The following is a 22,211-nucleotide window of genomic DNA, read 5'->3' on the forward strand; positions in this document are numbered from 1 at the left end:
CCTCGATGATTATCTGTCAATGTTCCCTGTTCTACAAGAGTTTTGCTGCATTAATCATCATATGATTTCATATGAAATGATTTCTTGGTTACCACGGACTAAAATGCCACAGGGAGGATCTGCATCTGCCTGTGAGCGCCGCCATAGGGCTGAGCCGGGAGTCAGTGAGAAGAGGGTCGCTTTTACAGTAGGAAACCTACAAAACCACCCTAGGGTAGGCGGTAAAATATGACCCGCTTTGCATTTCCTTTTTTCAAAATTGTCCACTGTGAGATGCAAAACACGGACTTAACATTCAGTGGTTTACTCCCACGTCAAACAAAGCTGACATGAACGAGCTTCAGTGTGTTAGAAACAGACACCGGGGGGAAAAACAAAAAGTAAAAAAAAAAAAAAGATCCTCAAATTAGAGAGGCGAGGTCAGCCATGACACGCGGTGGAGGCTAAAAAGGCCTCATGGAGAGAAAAAAAAAAACAGCATATTAACAGAAGAAATATTGGAAAAACTGATCTGACGCGCTCAAAGATCGGGAGTGGAGCCGTCGCGCTGCCTCAGGACAGGTTCTCAGTGATGAAACCGAGTGGTTTCATCTGGTATTTGTGACAACTGACTCTGGTATGCATGCCATGTAGTCGACAGCGCAGAGGGAGGAAACTGGGGCACTGAGCTGCGTGTATACTAATGGTGTTTGGTTTTGTATTTATGTGACTGGGAATAACATCGCTGCCGTGTTCCAGCGCTACTCACAATGTGGCCTCAACTTCAGGAGGGAGGGATTTCAAAATGTGCTCGTGCAGAATATTTCAAAAGCAAAAAGCATCGAGGCGAGCGAAAGAAGCAGACATGAGATCGAGCGACGCGTTCGTCTTGTTACCTTAGGAGACAGTTTGGACGTGAAGTCCCCTCCGAGGTCGTCCTGAGGCGTGACCAGACCGGAGGAGTTGTACACTTTGATCTTCAGGTTGGGGAGAGGATCGAGGAGAGGGGAGTTGGTCATCGGGATTTTATCTGAAACGTCGTGGAGGGCGTAGACCGGGCCGCGATACATGGCAGCTGCATTCGTCAGGTCGGGGGGAGCCGTCAGTAGATCGGCTGGAGAGAGAAAACACAGAGAAGGGAATAAATGAGAGAAAACACAAGTGAAACAGAGAAGAAAAAAATGAGGGTAAAAACGGGGAGATATAATCAACGGCACAGACTGCAACACCTCGCTGCAGTGTTGGACAAATGTTGGGAACTTGTAGATCAGTGAGCAGGAATAAGGGGAGCAAGAGGAGAGCAGGCCGGGCTGCTGATAAGGTATCAGTGTGAGTATGATACACTGCAGTACACAGGGCCACGACCCGGATCAAGGACCCGTCATAACCGCTGCGCACAGAGAAAAGAGACCGGAGGAGAGAATTTCACGGCGATGGCTTCTTGGAAAATGACCGATTGAATTTAACAGGATCGGATTTAAACGCGCAACGTTACCAAAACAAACACCCGGCTCGTTCACAGCCGCAATTATTTCACGCTACATAATGACAGAGCGGCAAAGCTTCACGTCATCCTTTAAGCTCCTCCGAATGTTGTCAGCGAGTCTGACTTTCACCCACACGTTCAAAAGGCGCTGTCACACTCGAATCACATCACAGTCTATTTTTAAGACGCTCACTATGTCACACTTTTAAAAAAACAGACTGACAAAAACCTGCCGCGCACATTTACCACGACGTGGATCGACTGTTAAAATCGCAGAGAACGACGGACCCTTTTCAGGGCAGACATGTTGGTTTGGGCTGCGTTCCATTTAGGTGAGCTACCTCCAGGCCTCTGGACATGGGCTCACTGGGACTTTTGAATAGAATGGAGCCGTGGTTAATGTCATCGGTCACACCTGTGCTTCTCCTCAATATGTCTGCCATGAAAAGAGTCTGTTGGAACACATTCTTGTTAAACTGTTTGTACAGTTTTCTGAGATACAGCCTCGCAGCAGTTTTGTACGCACTGATGTGAATATATTATTGATTCAGAACAGAACAAACAAGAAAATGCACAGTTACACTGATGTGCAATATCTAAGCTTCAACCTTAGCGAACCAAATTCGTCGCTACATTTTTGAATGTACTGTAACAAGCCAAAGCAAGAATATATAACTTTTAAAAGACTTTAAACTTAGAACAGCAGATCCAGATCACCTTTAGTCAGTGGCTAAAAACCTACAGGTGTATCTGTTACCATGTATCCAAAGCCATCGAGTCAGTCAATTATCTCAGCATTTGCCTAAAAAATTGAATGAGACTTTAGCAGAAAAAATTAAAAAAAATAAAAATAAAAGGTGTAAAATTAAGAGAATTGTGTCATTTCCTGTCTTGAGTTATATATTCCCGCTTCAGCCGTGTTATCTATTGAATATTTCCGAATTTTCTGGTACCATTTGAAGCGACTGAGCGGCGTCTGCAGGATGTTTTTTCCCGTCTTCCTCTCCGGGTTGTCACGGCTGATGCAAATGTTAAAAAACACCTTTCATGTGTTGCAAGTAAACATGCAAGCGCCCCCCGTTTACAAGGGCTGACATAAATAAAAACACATCTGCAATGTGAAACATGAGCAACACATGTGTCTTTGCATACCAATAACAGTGTTAAGCTGTACATTATACTGTACACGCTCACGAACATACACACACACACCAGAGTTTCTGGGAATTACATTGCGTTGGTGGGGATGGATGGGTAAAGTCTTGTGGAGATTACTTTCATGGAAGGTTAGTGTGAGCCAGGGGGCAACAGGAAAATGTTGATCGCTAATAAGCGCAGTATGCTAATCCACGTGAATTTAATATTCAAAGACTGCTTACAGTTTGTTGACTGTGCCTATAGAATGCAGCTCTGTCCTTCTACAACCACTTATTGACACGTTCACGCACAATCGTACTGAATGAAACACAGCAGCGGGTGTGAAGAGGTTTTCTTTAGTTTGTTGGTTTGATGGTTTGTCTGCTGGATTGAAGAAAAACTACTGAAAGTATCTCTACGAAACTTGGATGGAGGATGGGTCTCGGCCAGCGTTAGACCCTATTAAATTTTGGCGTCGATACGGATATTGTGTTTGATATTTTCCTTAATTTCTCAGGCTATAATTGCATGGATTTATAAAAGAATTAGGCTTAGTTGGTTGTTACCTATGATTGATTATAAGCAGTAATAGGTGGTTTGAGATTTAAAGTGAATCAAGGCTATCAGGTTTAGCCTTGATTGAATTAGAGGGGGCTGTTGGGACTTGGCGGAGGTATGCACTCTCCTGAGTACCATTCTAGCTCATGATGCTCAACCACGAAGCGTATAAACTTCACTTTGTTCCATCGACCAGATCGTGAGCCTCATTTCCTTCTGGGTAATTGGAAAGATGCAACTGACTGTAACAACAACAACAACACATTTGGTAATATCAACAACCAGTTAATGATTTATTTTACCAAAGTGAATCCAGAGAACGTGCTCAGAGACGACGTGCTCAGTCACTCTTATAGCTAGTTTTTCGGAGCTACTTATTTTCCCACAAGCCTCCTCAATACAACACAACTAACTCTGAAGGGCAGATAAACAGCAGAGTGCACTGGACCTCTACACAAACAAACTCCCCCGCATTCAAAAATCCCAACAAATATCCAAGATTTTTTAATTGGGAGTGGGATCACAGGACGGCCGGTTACCTCCTGAGAACAATTCCAGATTTTTCTCACACCGGGCCATCTTTTTTGTGGGCCGTGGAGCTCGAAATCCTGTCGTTTCCTTCACAAGCCCATCCATTCTAATTTTAAAATCCCTCATTATCACCCCCCCACCACCACCACCTCCTCCTCCACCTACACACACACACACACACACACACACACACACACACACACACACACACACACACACACACACACACATCTGTCACCTATCACTCTCTTCCTCTCTCTATCACCAGGCTGTTTACCCTTAAAGCCAGCGGGTATTCCTGCCAAATCATCCCTGCTGAAATTTAATTAACAACTAACAGAAAGCCAGAGAGAGGGGGGAGAGAGAGGGAGAGAGAGAGGAAAGAGAGAGAGAGAGAGACAGAGAGAGAGGGAGGGAGAGAGAGAGGAAGAGAGTGAGAGAGGGAAGTACAGAGAGGGCGAGAGGGAGAGAGAGAGGAGGGAGGAGAGAGAGAGAGAGGGAAGAGAGAGGGAGTGCAGAAGTGGGGAGAGAGGGGGAGAGGGAAGAGAAGAGGAGGAGAAGGAGAGAGAGAGAGAGGGAGTAGAGGGGAGAGAAGTCAGAGAGGAGAGAGATGAGAGAGGGAGAGAGGGAGAGTGAGATAGTGGAAGCAAAGGGGGAGAGAGGGAGAGAGAGAGAGGAAGCTTTTTTGAGAGAGAGAGAGAGAGAGAGAGTGAGAGAGGAAAGTACAGAGAGGGAGAGAGGGAAGTACAGAGGGAGAGAGGGAAGTACAGAGAGGGAGAGAGAGAGAGAGGGAGAGAGAGAGGAGAGAGTGAGAGAGGGAAGTACAGAGAGGGGAGAGAGGGAGAGAGAGAGGGAGGGAGGGAGAGAGAGAGAGAGGAGAGAGATGGAGTGAGAGTGCGGCAAAGAGGGGGAGAGAGGGAAAGAGAGAGAGGGGAAGAGAGAGAGAGAGAGAGAGAGGAGAGAGTGAGAGAGGGAAAGAGAGAGGAGGAGAGAGAGAGGGAGGAGAGGAGAAAAGAGAGAGGGAGAGAGAGATAGTGAGAGTGCGGCAAAGAGGGGGAGAGAGGGAAAGAGAGAGAGAGAGAGAGAGAGAGAGAGAGAGAGAGAGGGCAGGGGTGTGTGGGGCATACAGCTTCATTAATAGTAATCGGAGATGGTCCCTCAAGGCAGAGTGACAAGCATCCTAATCCTTCACTGATAAAATGTCACCTGCTCATGCAAAGGCATCCACCATCGTATACAAACACATAGACACACACACACACATGCACACACACACACACACACACACACACACACACACACACACACACACACACACTGCATCCTTTCCAACCTCATTTTCCTGTTTTTTACTGTAAACGGTGACTTGAATTTTAATCATCCGCCCACATTGAGCATTAGTTTTTAAGCATCCTGTAAAAGATGTTTCGAGGTGTTCACAACCAAAGTGCGTCGGTTCCACTCAATCAGGAAACTGTGTTTCTAAAACGCCATTTCCTGTTGACCAAATGCAAACTATTAGGAGCAGCTGCAACAACTGATCAACTGGATTAGTTGCCAACTGTTTCAGTAATTGATTAAACGCGGCTGAGTGACGTTTTAAACAGAGTTGTCCTGAAGCTAACCACACAGACGCACGCACCTGGTGTGCGGCGGTACTCGCCAGCGTTAGCTCCCGGCTAGTGTGCGGGAGAGCAAACCGTCTGTTCGGGGGAAAGATAAACACTGCACGAGTAAGACAAATAAACACACATGTTCCTGCCGTCAAACTCGCTTCACTGTTGATGTACACGCCGTTAAACAACCGCCGATGCTGATGAACATCTATCTGATGTGACTCAAACACAAAGGTTCACAGATGAGCTCATGTTTTCAAGTTTTTCTCGCAGAAGGTTCAGTGAGTTCCCGATTCCGCAAGTAGCGTCAGGCGTCCACGTGAAGTGCACCGTTACCGTGAGTAAACTCGTGGTTTTCTCTGGGTTTGAACACTGTTGGAAACATTTACAATGAAAAAATGATGGTGAGTTGGAGGCCTTGTATTCTGGGTTTGTCATCAACTATTTAAATCCATCTAAATTACAGTATTTAATCCAGATCTGTGGGAGTGTATGACTACATGTCCATTTTCCTATGTGCCCACTTGCCTGCATTGATGCACTCTGAGCATTTCATTTGAGATTTTTTAAGCCAACTGTTATTTGTCATCGATTTGACAAATAAAGCCTCTTACAGGAAAAGTCACGGTTCACGGCGTCCGTGGATTGACACCCGACTCGTCCACATTCCCCGTCCAATCTCGGCATTTCCAGTAAGCTATTGAATTCATGGACCCAGGTGCGCCGCGTGCTTCTTCTTGCCCATCGTGTTTGCCAAAGACGGAGAGGAAAGAATGACAATACAGACAGAAGAGAGTGAGAGGCGGCTCCACTCGAAACAGGAAGACAAACAGGGAGGGAGCGGAGTCGCCGTGATGGAACAGACGGAGACACGGCGAGGGGAAAGACAGAGACACACAGACGGAGACGAAGAGGGGAGGATGCTGATAAACAGGAAACGTGATTGACCTGAATGCGCAGATGGGGAGGGAAGAGGAGAGAAAGAACGAGCGAGACGGAGACGGAGGATGGCAGAGAGAGACTCCTTGATGGAAGAGAGTGGTCTCCGGCAGAGACAGAGATGAATCTAGACCAGCGGAGACTGACAGCCGGAGGCCGAGGGAGGGACTAAATGATGGGAGCGTCAAAGACTCGGAGCAGATCCCGTTAGAGGCACGGTCACATCTGATATCCTGTATCCACCTATCAATCCACATGTAGACCACTTCCATTTATCTCTCCATTTACCTGTTTATTGGTCATTCTGAACGTTATGAATTTACTGTAGGAGGCCTCTCTTTGAGTGACGAGGCAGCCGCTTACTGTCAAGTGCCGTCTTTACAGTAGCTGTTTTTAGACAGAGCACCAAGCCGCCAATTTGCCCGTCCTTTTGGCGGCTCTGTCCGCGGTTTTAGACAGAGGGCGGCATATTGGGGGTCTGTTGTGGTCCGCTGATTTTCCGCCTTGGAGGGTACACTTATTTCCGCCTCGCTTGCTATCTAAAAACGAGGCGGAAATGTGCCGGCCTCTGCGTGAGGTGGGCGGAGGTGTCAATGACCTGCACTGTTGTGCGACCCACAGCCGGGGAGTTTTAAAACCAAGAAACAGCTGATCACAGCAGTCAGTCCATCATTTCACCCGCGGATATTAAGATGAACAACAAAACAGCTACAGAGACCGAGGAGATGCTAGCGTCTCCTCGGTCTCTGTAGCTGTTTTGTTGTGTTAGCTTGATGTTGTGTCGGAAAGTTAAGAACGGTCGCTACTTTCAAATTAAAAGCCCCCCGCTAAGAACCCAGTTCTAAACTCCAATGGGGTGCAATGTAAAGCTCTTATTTTGTTTTTTCACAGCCCAACTTCGAGCTTCACGTCACGTCACGTCACATGCTTACGCCTACCTCAGAGGCGGCTTTTGGAAAAGGATATTACGCCTCCGTTTTAGAAAGACAGACCGGCACATTGCCGCCCTTTCCTTGGAGCAAATGTGCCGCCTTTTCTATCTAAAAAGGGCTAGTAAGTATCCCACCAGCCCTGAGGAGGGCTGCTGTGTTGCTGTAGACTCTGACCTCCCGGTACGTCTACAGCGGGGTATCTAGATGGCTTTATGAATCTTTTTATTCAAAAATATGCATTTTAAAGCTTTGTGTTCTGTTACGTTTAGAGAGACGCTATTGTACCTTGTAAGTAGATATTTTTGCTCATTTCGCCCAGATAGAACCGCCTCTTTATGGGGTTCTGACTGGAGAAAGTCGGCAGGGATACCAGAACATGTATTTTCTCTTTGACTGCATGAGCAGGTGGAGGACAAACACAGGTTACTGACCAAACATGGAATATAGAGCCTCCACTGGTTCAACTTCTCACCTGTCGTCACTGACGAACACGAGTTGCCGGCAAATGAACTTCCCTTTGAATAGTGCTTTTTTTTTTTTTTTTCTGAGCACTCAAAGCGCTTTTATAACTCTTGCCACAGTCACGCAGGCATTCATGCATGGATGCAAAGAGCCCATCAGTAGAGATACAGCACTGGAACAGCAACAGGTACATCAGGAGACGGTGACATCACTGTTGGGTGTGGTTACAGATACAAAAGACTCAAAAAGAATTTGACCGGAGAGGGCAGCGGTACACTGCTTGTCAGCCGGATGTAAAGTCAGTCTCAAAATCAAGCGTGAAAGCTCGTAGTGCTTTTCCGTAACATTCCATCCATACCTGATCGGGCTGTTTTGATATTAACAGACTGGAAGCCCCCATTCAGCGCCGAGGTGTCGATGATGTCCGAGTCAAAGTCGCGGTGCGTCTTGCGGTAGACGAAGAGCGCCACGATGACGGAGATGACCAGGCACATGATCACCGCGATGACGATGCCCACGTAGAGCGCCACGTCGTCCGTGCTCGGAGCAGCTGGAGGGGACACAGATGACAACAGAGGGATATTGTTCAGCGTGAAGCAAAAGATCTGCTTAAAACAAGAGAAGTGGAAATAAAAAGAAGCAACAGTAACAATTCTTTATTCCTAGACTAGGTGGAATGCGTGGCAGGCTTCAAATGAAATCAATATGTCTGTCTTTCATTCTTAATATGTGTTTGACGATTTCACTTTTACCTCAGACAAACCGTCAGAAAATCTCTATAGGTTTAATTCTTAATGAAACCTTCACATAGCCCTGCAGCTTGTGCAATATGATCATTTGTCTAGACAGAGGTAGAGAGAGACACAGAGACACCTTTCATAAGAAAAAGAATGTAAAAAAAAAAGAACGGCACCAACTCTTAAAACTTAATAAGGCTGTTAATTATTTTACAAGGGTCCTAACATCCTTTTTCAATCTGGCAGAGGCTTTTAATGGCATTCCGGCGAGAACAACGGCGGAATTAGTCATTCATGATCCATATTTTAAAGCCGGGGGAAGAGGACTAAGAAAACGAGAGCCGACGGGTGACGCGGGCAGAAAAAAAGGTTTCGAGCCACACTGAGGAAACGAGGGAGGGGAGAGAGGAGGACGAGGAGAGGAGTGATGAGGAAGTAAAAGGAGGGAAGGGCACAAGCAGATGAGGAGCGGAGACGAAAAAAAGAGAGAGGAAACGGGGAGATGGGAAGATGGGAGGAAACGGAGAGGAAGAAGAGCGAATGAGGACGCAGGGAAGATGAGAGGAGGCGAGGACGCAGTAAGTCAAGTGATAACAACGCAGAAGAGGAAAACAGGGCGAGGCAGAAAAGCAACACACTTGAGCTTCAAAGTGAGCACCAACAAAACACGTCTACATATTTAACATGAAAGCGCCTGTGAAACTTCCCGGAGTCGTCGCTCTCACTTAAAGCGCTCCTTGTGTAATCATGTCCTCTGTAGCTGGTAGGAGGGGATTTGTCTGCAGCTATTAAGGAGAAGACAGAAAAGTATAGGAATGCTCCCCTCTTAATCCGCCCTTAAAGTTGAGAGGCTGATAACAGGCTTTTAGCTACAAACAGCCTGAGTCACCGGCTGCAGGATTTGCCGTTGTCGCATCGGAAACAAGTTCAGAAAGCACGAACTTGATTATGCATGAAAGGATCCTTTGATGCGGCGCACAAACACTCGCGCTCTCATACGCACAAGCATGATCCACGCAACACACACACTCACACAGCAGAGGTCAGTCCTGACGGTGTTAGTTGCTCTGTTTACCACATGAGGGAGCCAGGAGCCACCTCCTCGTGTCTCTGGGGAGCCGAGCACACGAGGGCGAGACATGTTCCCCATCACGATGAAGGCTGACGCTGTGACGCACCAAACGTCTCTGGACACCTCGTCCAGGAAGACGGAAAATGTGGCTCATTGCCCTCGTGAAAGTGATGTTTGGACTAGTGTCTGGAAACGCAAATATGTGCAAAATAAACACTTTCTATGATTTATTATTATAAATGCACACGATAGAGAAATAAAGCAATGGAAAATCCACTTTTCTTTTCATTCTGGCATTTTATAGATAAAAACACTGATTGATTTATGAAATAAGATTTCTGGCATTTAATTCAATAATTATGAATATGATCAGTAGTTTAGTAACTGAGTAAAAATATACTTAGACACATTCCACCACTGGTCTTTGCATTACTTTGTATTTCTAGTCCACTACATTTCACAGGTAAATGTTATATAACTTTTTATTCCACTACGTTTATCTGGCAGCTTTAGTTATGAAGTATTTTCCAGATTCCAATTATTGACACAAACTATAACCAACTAAAACATTATGTTGCATTACTGAAGATGAAGCCTCGGTAATGCAGTGGAGGAAGTAGTTCAAATCAGCTGCAACGTGAGTGCTCAGTGATCAATAACTACAATCTAGAGATAAAATATACATCAATCTGAAATGGGACATCCTGGATAATGAATGATACGTCTTGTCTTCTGATGTTTAAGTACATTTTAATGCAAATACTTCTGTACTTTTTACTTATTTCTTCCTCGTGGGGTTCATGGGTTCATCTTCCACCATCCTAATCTACACTGTTGTAACGTCCTGACCTCCACCGGAGCTGTTTAACTCGTCTAAAGTTGATCTCCAGTTTAACTTAGCTTGAACCGTATTGCGGCGGAGGAAATGATCCACTCATGTTATTCATATCTACAAACCCCTGAACTGTGTTAAAGAGTTTGCACTCTTTCACAAAACTTTATGACACTGTGGGGATTGTGTTAAAGCAGCTGCCAAATATCTGCTCATCACATTTAACTCAGACTTAAAGACCACCTCTGAATCTCCAAAACTTTAACCCCTGTGGGTTTTCCGTCGAACAACGTTGCCAATTTCCTTTTGATGATGTTGAAAAGATTGCGGTGAAATCCCCCAACGCCTCCGACTACACTGCCGCACACAGTTGCCCCGTTATCAAGGTCCTTGCACTTGTCAAGGGGGAATAGAATTGGATAATCCTCTTAAGTACCAACTCCCTGATCTTAATTATGATCACCATCATCATCCTCATCTATTTCGGGGAATCTTTATCTGGTTTCTACTTTAACTTGAAGGTCTGTAACTTCAGAGAAAAAGTGGGATGCCAGGCAGCTATAAAAGTAAATAAATAAATAAATAAAATCACTTCTAAACTTTGCTTTTTTCCCCCCAATCCTATTTTCCTACAATAGCGTTCTGGGACACTTTGAGATAAGTTAACTAGGCTATGCCCTGCTGTGCGTGTGTGTACAGAGTGGAACGTTTCTAATACCAGTGGGCTTAAACACCCTTTTCTCATCTGTCTATCAGTTTCTATCCCATCTCTCTCTCTCTCTCTCTCTCTCTCTCTCTCTCTCAGATCTCTCTCCCCCTCCATAACTCCCGCTGCCTCTCTGTCTCCATCTGTTTGATTTGTGGATGAATGAAGCAACACGTCCCCACCGGAGCTTTCTACCTGCCGTAGAGCCGCGGGAGACCAAATATTGTCCTTTTCTCTGTCATCTTATTTTGTTCCACCTTACAGGTGAGAGTCGCAGTCTAGACTGCGGCAAACAAAGCCAGTTCACTCGCAAACTGTGCATAAGTAGCAGTAACAACATCATGATACATGTCTTGCAGTGCAATTGATGTGGAGGTAAAACACACATTTTACTGAGCCCGTCACTTGCTGGCAAACCAGCTGTTATGCAACTGAGATTCATACTAGAATCACTGGTTACAAAAGAAACCTCCCTGAACGTATTGTTAAATATCCTTGATTCGCTGACATATCATTTCAGTTTCAATACCTGTATCATCTCTCTCTCTCGTACCGCTCGATGACACTTTTGTGAATTGAAAGATAGAAAATGGGACCAATTTAAACTCAAGCTCTCTTGGTGAGCGCGCATGTGTGTGTGTGTGTCCACCACTTTGCTTTTTCATTTCATTGAGCTTGTACCAAACTGCGTCTTTGCCTCTTCTTTAATTCTGATGTTCCCTCATTGTCGGACAGCGTTGCATAATAGGCTGTCTTCTTTTTCTGACAAAGACTGGGGGCTGAGAAAGGCGCTGAACGTGGGTGTGCACTTCTGACCAAACGCAGTTGAATGAATAATGTGTCTGGACCTCTGTGTGTATCTGAGCGTGGCCCGAGGCTGGGCTCTGTGAAGCCAGCGTGGCAAAATCGGCACTGATAGAATGAGGAAGGAGCAGGCTGACTAAGTCCTGACGGCTTCGCACACCTATGTTCATTTTTACGAGCGCCCATGCGAGCGAGCGACGCTCGCGACACGCGCAGACACATACGCACATCTGTACTAGCCGTTATCCACAGGTCAGCCATCTCCTTTGCTTTTCCTGCTTTATACCCGACATGCAGTTTCATGTCTGACGAAATTGGATTCAGGTTAAAAGCACGCGTCTTTCAGTGGACACAGCAGAGAGGAACTGGAATAAAAAAGATACAACTGTGATGTTCCAGCAAGTGTAATCTGACAGCTCTCTATAGGAGGGAGAACGCTCTGTTGCAAAGGTCAGGACACTCTCACACACACACACACACACACACACACACACCAACAAGCCACGCATGTTCACATCCATAATGAAAGAACCTGAGAATGATTGTATTGATCCATCAGAGTTCAATTTAGGCCAATTTCAGACAGCTGACAAGAAGACAGTGGCGCGTCTGTGTGTAAATGTGTGTGCACGAGCGACTACCCTTTACAGAACATCCTCACTCCCACAGGCAACTGTCGATCATAGCTTTTTACCACGGCTCAGGTGAGGCGCACTGCTGACAGTCTCCTTTTTCCACTTGTGATCTGTATGTCAGCATCTCTTTGCCGTTCCCTATCGCATTCAAATGTGTGTGTGTGTGTGAGTCTGAATGTGTGCCTGGACCACTGGCCAATACACTCGCTGTATTAATATCAGGCATTGACGGACTGAGATTATAATCTGAATAATGTTATTAAAAAACTCTCTGGTCCATGAAGAAATCTGTTTAGACAGTAAAGTCTTATTTATGCATACGGATGCAGACGGAGCCTTCTGTCGTACTCTGCGTTCATTTTGTCCGTATTTCTGCACATTTTCTGAAAGCTGAAGGATACGGACCAACAGAGCAGCACCTCGAGGAGTCACTGGGTGGCAGTGCGGCCAACAGAGGAAGACCTTTTATAGATGGCTGAACTCGGTGAGAAGTTTTAAGATGTTACATTGCCCGAGCACAGAGACAAACAGTTACGAGGAAAAGTGAAAGGAAATGGATGTACCGCTTAAAATCCACGCCAATGTGAAGGATGCAGGGAAGGAAGAGGGCGGTGATGTGTCATCTAGTTTGAAACGGATGTATGGAGCGTAAATGAGCCCTAACGAGAAAAAGTTTAAACATTTCGCAGGAGAGTTTAGAAGCCAAGTATGTGAAATGCAAACAATCCTACTTAAAATAGATAAAAACAAACATAACGCGATTCATCTCGTCACATTAATTCAAGTTTCTAGACTTGGCAGTAACACGCAGTTTACAGGAATGTTCATGAAGTGTTGTATCTTTGCTACAGTATACTATTCAGATGTTTTTGGATAACAATCATGTGGATGTTTGTTGTCTCAGAGAGATCTTCGGTATTTCACTGAATATTGACAGAAAATGTGTCACATTTTTTGACCCGCCTTGAATTTGTCATAGTCGGTCAACAACAGTGTTACCTTACTAGAGGAGTATTGAATAATGTGTTTGTGTTGTACCTATGTGTGTGTGTGTGTGCGATTGCAGCCAAACGGTTTTGGGTTGCAGAACCTAAATGATTTTGCCAGTGTTTACTGTGCACGCGCCAATCTCCGTTTGCTTGGAGTGTAGCGACGGAGCTGGTGTCCAGAAATAATGGGCATTGTGGCAAAACTTTGTCTAGAAATAAATAAATAATACACAATCTGGGAATTTGGTCACATACAGTTGGTGACCATGTGTGTGTGTGCCAATGTGTGCGACCAGAACATTTGTGGCCTCAGGAAACTGCAGTACACACACACACACACACTCTCTCACACACAGTCGATCACACACATGGGCTTGTGGAACAGAAGCCCCGGCTCACCCTCCCGTCAGCATGGATCGCCGTGTATTGATTGGCCGAGCTTTTTGTCATTCTCAAAGTCTGTCCAATCTGCCAAGGAGAGGATTTAAAGGAGAGAGGGGGGGGAGAGAACAAGGATAACTCAGCTTAGCTCGTCTCTATCTTCCCTGTGATCTGCGTCCAAAGCGGAGCTGTGGACAATCACTACTTGAAACTCATTCAACTGCCTTTTTGATCTCGCTTGGCACAAACAACCACCCGTACTGCACTCCTGGCAGACACATCTGCTCTAAGTAACTGGCAGGGATGAACGGAAGAGAGACTGTCGGAGTGAGAAAAAAAAGACGAGCATCATTTGCAAATGCGTCCACACTTATCTTTTATAGTGGAGATTGGAAAAAAAAGAAACAGTTGATGGTCGTTGTGCCAAGATATAAAACACCGAGGCACTAAAGCCAGAAGGTGTATTTCTGACTGCAAACAGCTTCTGTATATAAAGTCATTAGATTGCATGCACTGTGTAACAACCCTGTAATAAAGTGCAATTGCCGCTATTTAATGAACGGTCTGAATGCAAAGCCTTTCAACGCAACTTGTTTTATCCAACTGAAAGGAACATTATGACCTCTTTCAGCGTGCGCTGGCTGCAAATATGAATCGGAAAATCCTGGCAGAAGCTGTCTCCCTCCACACAAATCTACAGCTCAGCCACCTCCCACCCTTCACATCGCCTCGAGCTAAGCTGGTCTGTAACCGACACAAACAGCTGTGTCACTTGGAAAAAAAAAAAGAAAAAGAAAAATAGAGACACGTCAGCAAATTGGGATTCAAATGCAGAACGACAAAATGCTGTTTTGTCATTTGCTGTTTTTGGCCCGGAGGGTAAAAGTTTTCAGCCTTCTTCTGAGAACCACAGCACTGTTCTCACTTATGAATCAGTGGACTGTGGCTGAAGCGACCATCACTGCTGACTTTAATGTGACATGTGTAAATGTGAACGACCACAGATCTATTTGTGGTCAAGGGCTGTTGAAGACGGCGAGAGGTCTACAATCGGATCCAACTCGTCTCAAAATCAAGAACCAACTCTAACCACAACCTCTTTACTAGAGCCAGTCGATTATGGCCTAAAATAACATTGTGTTATTCTCAGGCAACACTGTAATATAAAATTTGTTTGTCTGTATTTTGAAATCTCCTCAGAATAACTTTATAATTTCTAGGACTGGCCTTAATCGGTCAATTGTCAGCATCTCCCAAAATGACATAAATCACTGTTCCCAAAACAACATGAACGTGGAAGTGACATCTGTATCGGACCTTCGTTGTATCGTTTCTAGAAAACTAGTGACTAGTGACAAACTAATTGCCTTGTAGTTTCACACTGGACACAAACAGCAGACGCCTCTGTGAAAGCCCTCTGTTTGCTTTGTATTATTTTTGACCTGTACTGTCATTTTTCTGATGAGGACATGCTCCAATATTGACAACGCGACTGTGTTGTAGACATGACTTATAGTGCTTTCACAGAACATTAGCACGATGAAATATTTGATACATAATCATCAGTAATGAAGATACAGATAATAAAGTGGGCAAGTGTAGCCCAGGCTTCATAAGCTGTGGAAAAATTAAAAGAAAAAGGAGTAAAAGTCTATTATTTAGTCTGAATGAGTGTGAAAGAGATAGCTGGCATCTATAGGGTTAACTGCTGAGCAGAGAGAGCATTGCGTCAAGACGTCATGGGCCAACTGCGTTGCAGTTGCGCACAGCACTCTGGGAGATACTTAGAATGGGAGGAAAGACCGCACCATCTGGCTGCGTGAGGAACGCTCTGCCTGAAAAATATCCAGACGTGGTTAAGACGGAGTGAAATAGTCAGAATTTACCGCGAGCTGACTCCACAGGGTCCTCGGTTGATGTTACCCCGCTCGGCGGTGAGTTTATTGTGCATTTTGAGGTAAAGAGTCCAGTAAAAGTAGCGTTAGCTGCAGCGCTAAAATTAGCTGCTAACTGCTAGTTTGGTGCCTCGTGTGTTAGCCGCTGCGGTAACAGCCAATATGAATTTGTATTGAACTCAGCTAACAGAACTAACGAATGAACTAACTGCTATCATGGTGGGGTAATTCAAACAAAATGTTAAGCTATCGTGTGTGTGTTTGTGTGTGTGCATTGTGTGTGAAAGGAAAAAAAAGGGAGAAATTAATTTTATTTCATCATTTTATCCAAACAATTGAATTTTCATTTTGATTTACACTGGTAAAGTGAGACTTATAAGGAAAAGTGGAAATAAATATTTTTGTAAGTTTATTTAAATGTATATATAGGTCATATACATGTTATTTGTTTTAACTAAGAATGTATGGCCTGTAGTAATTAGTTTAACTGAAATGAATGAATGTGGCCTGTTCTATAGGTCAGGTTTTTTAAGAAGATGAGATTCGGTGACAATTGATGTCGAAAGAGAGGACATCAGAGACACCAGTAGTCGACGCTAAGAAAGAGAGAGGATACCAGCCCTGGATAGCCACCAGGCGGCTTTCCAGACACCGGCTGGTGAGACGAATCCATAGAACCAGATGGCCAGCCAGAGCAGAAGGATAAAGGACAACTGAATTTACCTTCTTTACCTGCGGTGTGGTAGGACAAGAGAGACTCACAAAGATTAAAGGGCCCCAACGAAATAAAAACACTGTGCTCATAATAAAAGGAAAAAAGACAATACAGACTAAACACCACAAAGGACACCATTTTTTGTTTTATTTTGTTTGGCGCGCATTTTATTATTTTTCATATTCAATTAGTAGTATTGTTGTCATACTGTTCTTGTTAATGACTGAGAATATATTTTTGAAAACTAAACTTGTGTGATTGGGGTCAATGTTGATGTTCCATCCTGGGCTCCATGAGCGGTTTTCCTAGAATCTTGATAACTGGCTCAAACTGTGAACTGAAACCTAACAGTACTTGTAACCTCATCAGGCAAAGAGGGGTTACACAAGGGTAAGCATGACATCACTTTACCACAATATCCAAAATCTAAGACATTATATTGTCTCATATCATGTTAGCGATATTCATGACTCATCCATCCATCACGTTGTTAGAGGTGGAGTTTCCCAAACCGTGAGAAGCAATCTAAGCACCTATATAAAACTGTTTAGTCACTGCTGGTATTGACCAAAGACCATTATCACCTCCCTGCAGATACAGTACAGTCAAGAGTCCGCAGGAGAAATCTTCAATATTGCCACTTTCGCTGACAGCTGTGGGTGCTGGACCTGAATTTGCTAACACAGCTATCGGATGTCGAACCAGATATGGAGGTGGTCAATATTGCATTTGTCATCTGACTTAAGGGCCCTGATATTATCCAATACGGAGAAGGGCACGGACAGCAGGAACAACGCGGTTCTGTTTAAGGCTGCATTGGGATTCTGGATGGGAGGACGTGTTCATACATGTTTTGGGGGTGTATGTTGGTGGTCCCTGATGAGGAAACTGCAGACACTTGAAAGGTGTAATTTGAGCTCAAGCCTGCATGTAATTCAGCCGCATTAAGCAAGAAGACTAAACAAGAACAATCAGGCCAGCATAGAGATCAATGTGACTTGACATTTACTGTATATCTGCAGTCAGACTGCGAGGAAACGGGACTAGCTTGGTGATTAGTGACTTCCAGAGCCAGTCATGTAACCTTAGCACTCATGTTAACGATTGTATTTTTAACTATAAAAACCAGGGTGACAATCTGTTAAATGAGCACTAACTGCTTCTACCTCATCTCTTGTTCTCTCTGCGTCTGTTTGGGGGCCAGTCATCTCACAAAACACACCGGGATGATGAAACTGCTTCGGCAAGGCCTTAATTGAGAGTCATCAGAACACATCACAGACGCTTCACGGATCGCTTTGAAGATAAAACGAGAGCTCCTGCGACGAGAAGTAAAAAGCGCGGTAATGATAAACGGCAGAGGTCCTTTCCCTCCTGCACCTCTCAATTTCTGGATTTCTCAGTTTGTGTAAATCGCTCTCGTTTTGTCACTTTGAGTAGTCGATAGCTGCAGTGAAAGAGGAAGAAAGAAAGAAAGAAAGAAAGAAAGAAATGTTGGGGGAGAGAGCAGAAAGAAAGAAAGAAAGAAAGAAAAAAAGAAAGGTTGGGGAAGAGAGCAGGATAGAAAGAAAGACAGAAAGCAAGAAAGAAAGAAAGAAAGGTTGGGGAAGAGTGCAGGATGGGAAGGAAGGAAGGAAGAAAGAAAAAGAAAAAGAAAAAGAGAAAGGTTGGGAACGAGAGCGGAAGAAAGAAAGAAAGCAAGAAAGAAGGAAAGAAAGAAAGGTTGGGGAAGAGTGCAGGATGGGAAGAAAGAAAGAAAGAAAGGAAGAAAGAAAGAAAAGTTAATAATCTCTCTTCTACAAAGACGCATTAGCAATGAGCTTAATTGACATATCAGTCATTAGCTCGGATGATTCTTCAAAAGAGATTTTGGGGAGTTTGGATCAGTAGAACCGGATCGGTGCCTGCAGTCTGACTGCGCTCTGCTGGGTTCCAAGTGAGCCAATACGCTTGTAAACACAAAGCAAGTGTTCAGAACCAAGGCAAATTGCCTACTTTGGCGCCGGTCCAAAGTTGGCTGGCTACTCTCCAGAATGACCACAGATGCAACAATCTCACAAATTGCGGATCAAGTGAACTGGTGCTGAATCGATTCGCTGCTATCAGACAGGAAGAAAGAAGGAATCAGGTTAATTAAAGGGATCTGTCACCGCTGGCGTGCGTTCATTTTCCAGACACAACTCTGGGATCCTGCACGACATTTTGAATGAAGGACGTCCGATCATGTTTTAGTAGACCTCCTTTCTAGGATTATTAAAATATCAAGACTCATGTAAATGATAAAATAAGAATTATAATACAACAAGGTCATTTATGCCAGTAGCTGGTGTTCTTGTCTACCTGTTTTCTGCAGTTGAAGTAAAAGAAACATACATGGAAAGTCAACTATAAATAATACAATCAAGTGGTGCAGCATTTATCTGAAGGAGGAAAAAACAAAATTGTAGTTTCTGCTGTTTGATGCCCAGAGGATGCTAAAGAGATTGTGAAACTACAGCTCAGATAGTGTTCAGTATATCCACATTTATAGAAACATTCACCTTTAATAATTGAGTAATAGTATGCACCGCAGGCTTTGGAAATTTCTTATTTCCATCACACACACACAAAGGTGTAAATGATTAATCCATGACTTCCCTTTGAGTGAGCGCAAACTTACGTTTTACAACTACTCAAGCTGCTGTTTGATCAGCACGGTAAAAAAAGATTGCGCCATCAAGGGAAACAGATCATAAGACGCCGGGGAAACTCTCATCGAGCGACTCAAAATGACACGTAACCATAAAACACAAAGCGGGAGCCAAATGTCAACGCTCAATCAAAGGAAGAAACTCTGAGATCAGTAAGACAAAAGGGAAAAGAGGATGATGATAAAACATAAAAACGTCGACTTACATGGGATTCCCAAATCACTCTTTTCTTTGGGCTCAGTGGACTTCTGAAAAAATGAACCTTGGGGATGGGGAGAGGAGGGGATGGTGGAATGGATGGAGGAAGGGGAGAGGAACACAACAATCAAAATCAAACAAACACGTCAAATAAAATGGAACAAACATGACAGGACACGACACAGAAAGAAAACTCCTGCGTTCGGTTCTTTCCTCGCGTGTTTTTCTTGCTTCTCTGCTATATCAAACGTACTTATAGTTCAAGGATCGATATACAAAGATCCCCCCCCAAAAAAAGCTTCTTGAAACCACTTTAGAGGATCATTTCAGAAGCTCCTCCTGTCCGTGAGACGGTTACTGCTGTGTCATGCTGAGCGGTCCACTTAGTGGTGGCAGACAGAAGGTCTATGTCACAGATGAACTGCTGATGTACTGATGTATAATTGAAGTGCTGGTGTATAATTGATAAAGGCAACACGGCAACATGGTGCATTTAAAAGCTTCTTGCCGGACCAGCTGGATGTACGAGGCACACTGATTCGTCACCAAAGGGCAAATAAAACGGGATCGAGGTTAAGTGGGGTGGGAAAAAGCGTACAGTAGCGCCGGCATGACGTGGAGTTTCTCATTAACGATGCAGGTGGGCGGGGCTACAGTCATTGCTGAGTCACTTCAGGGCCACTGTGCGTAATTCAAGCCGGTTATTTACATGAATTAACATTTTCCAGTGCTGTTCTTTAATCAGATTTTCTAATTCTCGCATGAAATGACTGAGCGCTGAATAATTTACACGACTGCATCCAACAAATGTCACGCTGATTAATGTCTGAGTCAGCGGCGATAGTAGGAGTAACATGCCATGACAGAGATTTATCAGAGATTTGTGTTCCAATTACAACACAGTGGTTCAAACAAAATATGAAAACAATGGTGGCAGTCAAAAAAGTAAAAAAAAAAAAAAAATGGAGGGTAAATTATTTAGAAAGAGCCAAGACAAAGCGGCGTGCGAAAGATAAAGATGGCGCAGACGAGGACAAAACACTCAAGAAAGGGAGCAGAGAAGCAGCTAACAAGCAGCAGAAGGAGACAATATGGCGAAAAAGTGACGTGATTAGAAGCCCGAGATGAGAGGGGACAAAAGTGTGAAGGACAAGGAGGCTTTGAATGGGGAGATGGCTCGTTTGATGCTGCTGACACCGCCGATCGGTTCGTATAACACAACACAAACACCGTTCAATGTTCAGCTCGAACACTGACGTTACGTAACAGCCTGCGTCTCCAGTGATTTCTCTGGTTTTTAGAGACCACACAGCAGATTTCTCTTTTGCTGTGGAGGAGGAGTGAACACACACACACACACACACACACACACACACACACACACACACACAGAGTAGGTAGTGAGTGAAATGTCATGCTCTCAAGGGTGACACAGTGGAGCGCTGAGTGAATCTGCTCCGAGAATCCTGATCGATGTGTCAGAAAAATGTCAACAGGCCAAAAGATATAAAACAACACAAACAATTTCCAAAAGAAAAAAAAAAAGTGAGGTCCTACAGCTTCACACACACACACACACACACACACATACATACATACACACACACACAAGCATGCGCTGATATAACTCTCAGATAAACACGTAAACACAGAAAGAGAGGAGGCACTCAACACGGGCCAGAAGCGAGGTCAAATGGATTTCTACCTCTCAGGATTTAACAGGACAAGTTTTGAAAAAAAAAAAGGGCAGCGAGAGACGGTGGAAGGGATGAATAGAGAGGCGGGTAGGTGTTGGTGGAGAGAGTACGAGAAAGAGTGATGGTGGAGTGAAGTGCTTTTTTTGAGCGCAAAGTCAATTACGGAGCACCATCTAAAACATTAACTCCTCCTCTGCAACACTGGCCGAACATTATCGGTTCATTCACGAGCCTTTAAAACCAGCCACTAACCACCGCGGTGCTTTTCTGAGGTCTGGAGTTAAACATGTGAAAGCCAACGTCAACAATTGAAACTGTAGTTTATCTCACTGACTTCTCTTCTTGTGCTTCACTGATGCAAAAACAACTTTAAAAAAAAATGTTGCCCAGTTGGATACCAGCAGCGATGAACCACTCTCTGTGTAAAGACCATTTTAAAAGATCCATTATTCTTTAACAAAAAGGAAGCATTACACAGAACTCACTTCGAACCTTTCAAAATATACAGTACTCTACCTTTATGCTGTGCACGCAGAAACCCTGTCTAACAACCACATACACACACAGAAACATGCACACACACACACACACCAATACAGTTCATGGTTTCCTGTAAATGCTACAGGAAACAGCTGAAACATTAGTGCTGACATGAAACCACGACTGTGGAGTTATTTTAAAGACAGAAAATCAATCAGGGGAAATGAGCCTAAATCTATACCTCTCTCGGTCATATCCCAGATTCTGTGGTCATATCTCACAGGCCCTCAGGGAATTCCTTCTGATGGGCCAGAGACGCACTATATAATACCCCACGTAAGGACATACAGTAAGTTCTGTCAATAATGTGTCTACAGGCGAAGCTTTTCGAGGGATTATATAATATCGTTCCATTGCTCGCGACATAGACCGGCTATTAAATCATCACTACCATCCGCTCCCCCTCGGGAACTCCCCTCACACAATCAGCGGCTCACATGGCTGAAGGATCTGTGCTCGCTGATAGAATATATCTCTCCTGAACAGAAGTCCTCACTGCGCTCTTGTTACCATTTATTTTATAAAAACCTTTATTTGACCCAAATACATCACTGAGGTTCAAAATCTATTTTGCCAAAGCCGCAGACAGGCAGAAATAAACAAGGAGTTTCATCAGACTTTGTGTAAAATCACAGATAAACACCCTAAAAAAAACAAAATCGGGTTCAGAAAATCAATAA

At 44.2% G+C, this 22,211-nt stretch overlaps 1 protein-coding gene across 3 annotated transcripts in view; it reads right to left on the reverse strand.

Annotated features, from left to right (window-relative positions):
- LOC115581182 (netrin receptor UNC5C-like) overlaps nt 1–22,211 on the reverse strand; it is a 382,877-nt gene that overhangs the window by 23,315 nt on the left and 337,351 nt on the right. For 2 of the 3 annotated variants that reach the window (XM_030416078.1, XM_030416079.1), the window contains 3 exons: nt 19,302–19,358; nt 7,999–8,190; nt 876–1,093 (listed from right to left, as the gene is read on the reverse strand). In XM_030416078.1, coding sequence (XP_030271938.1) covers nt 876–1,093; nt 7,999–8,190; nt 19,302–19,358 — 467 coding nt within the window. The remainder of the gene's footprint in view (nt 1–875; nt 1,094–7,998; nt 8,191–19,301; nt 19,359–22,211) is intronic. The other variant, XM_030416077.1, reaches the window with a different exon arrangement.

This window comes from Sparus aurata, chromosome 5 (genome assembly GCF_900880675.1).
Source record: "Sparus aurata chromosome 5, fSpaAur1.1, whole genome shotgun sequence".
Lineage (NCBI taxonomy): Eukaryota > Metazoa > Chordata > Actinopteri > Spariformes > Sparidae > Sparus > Sparus aurata.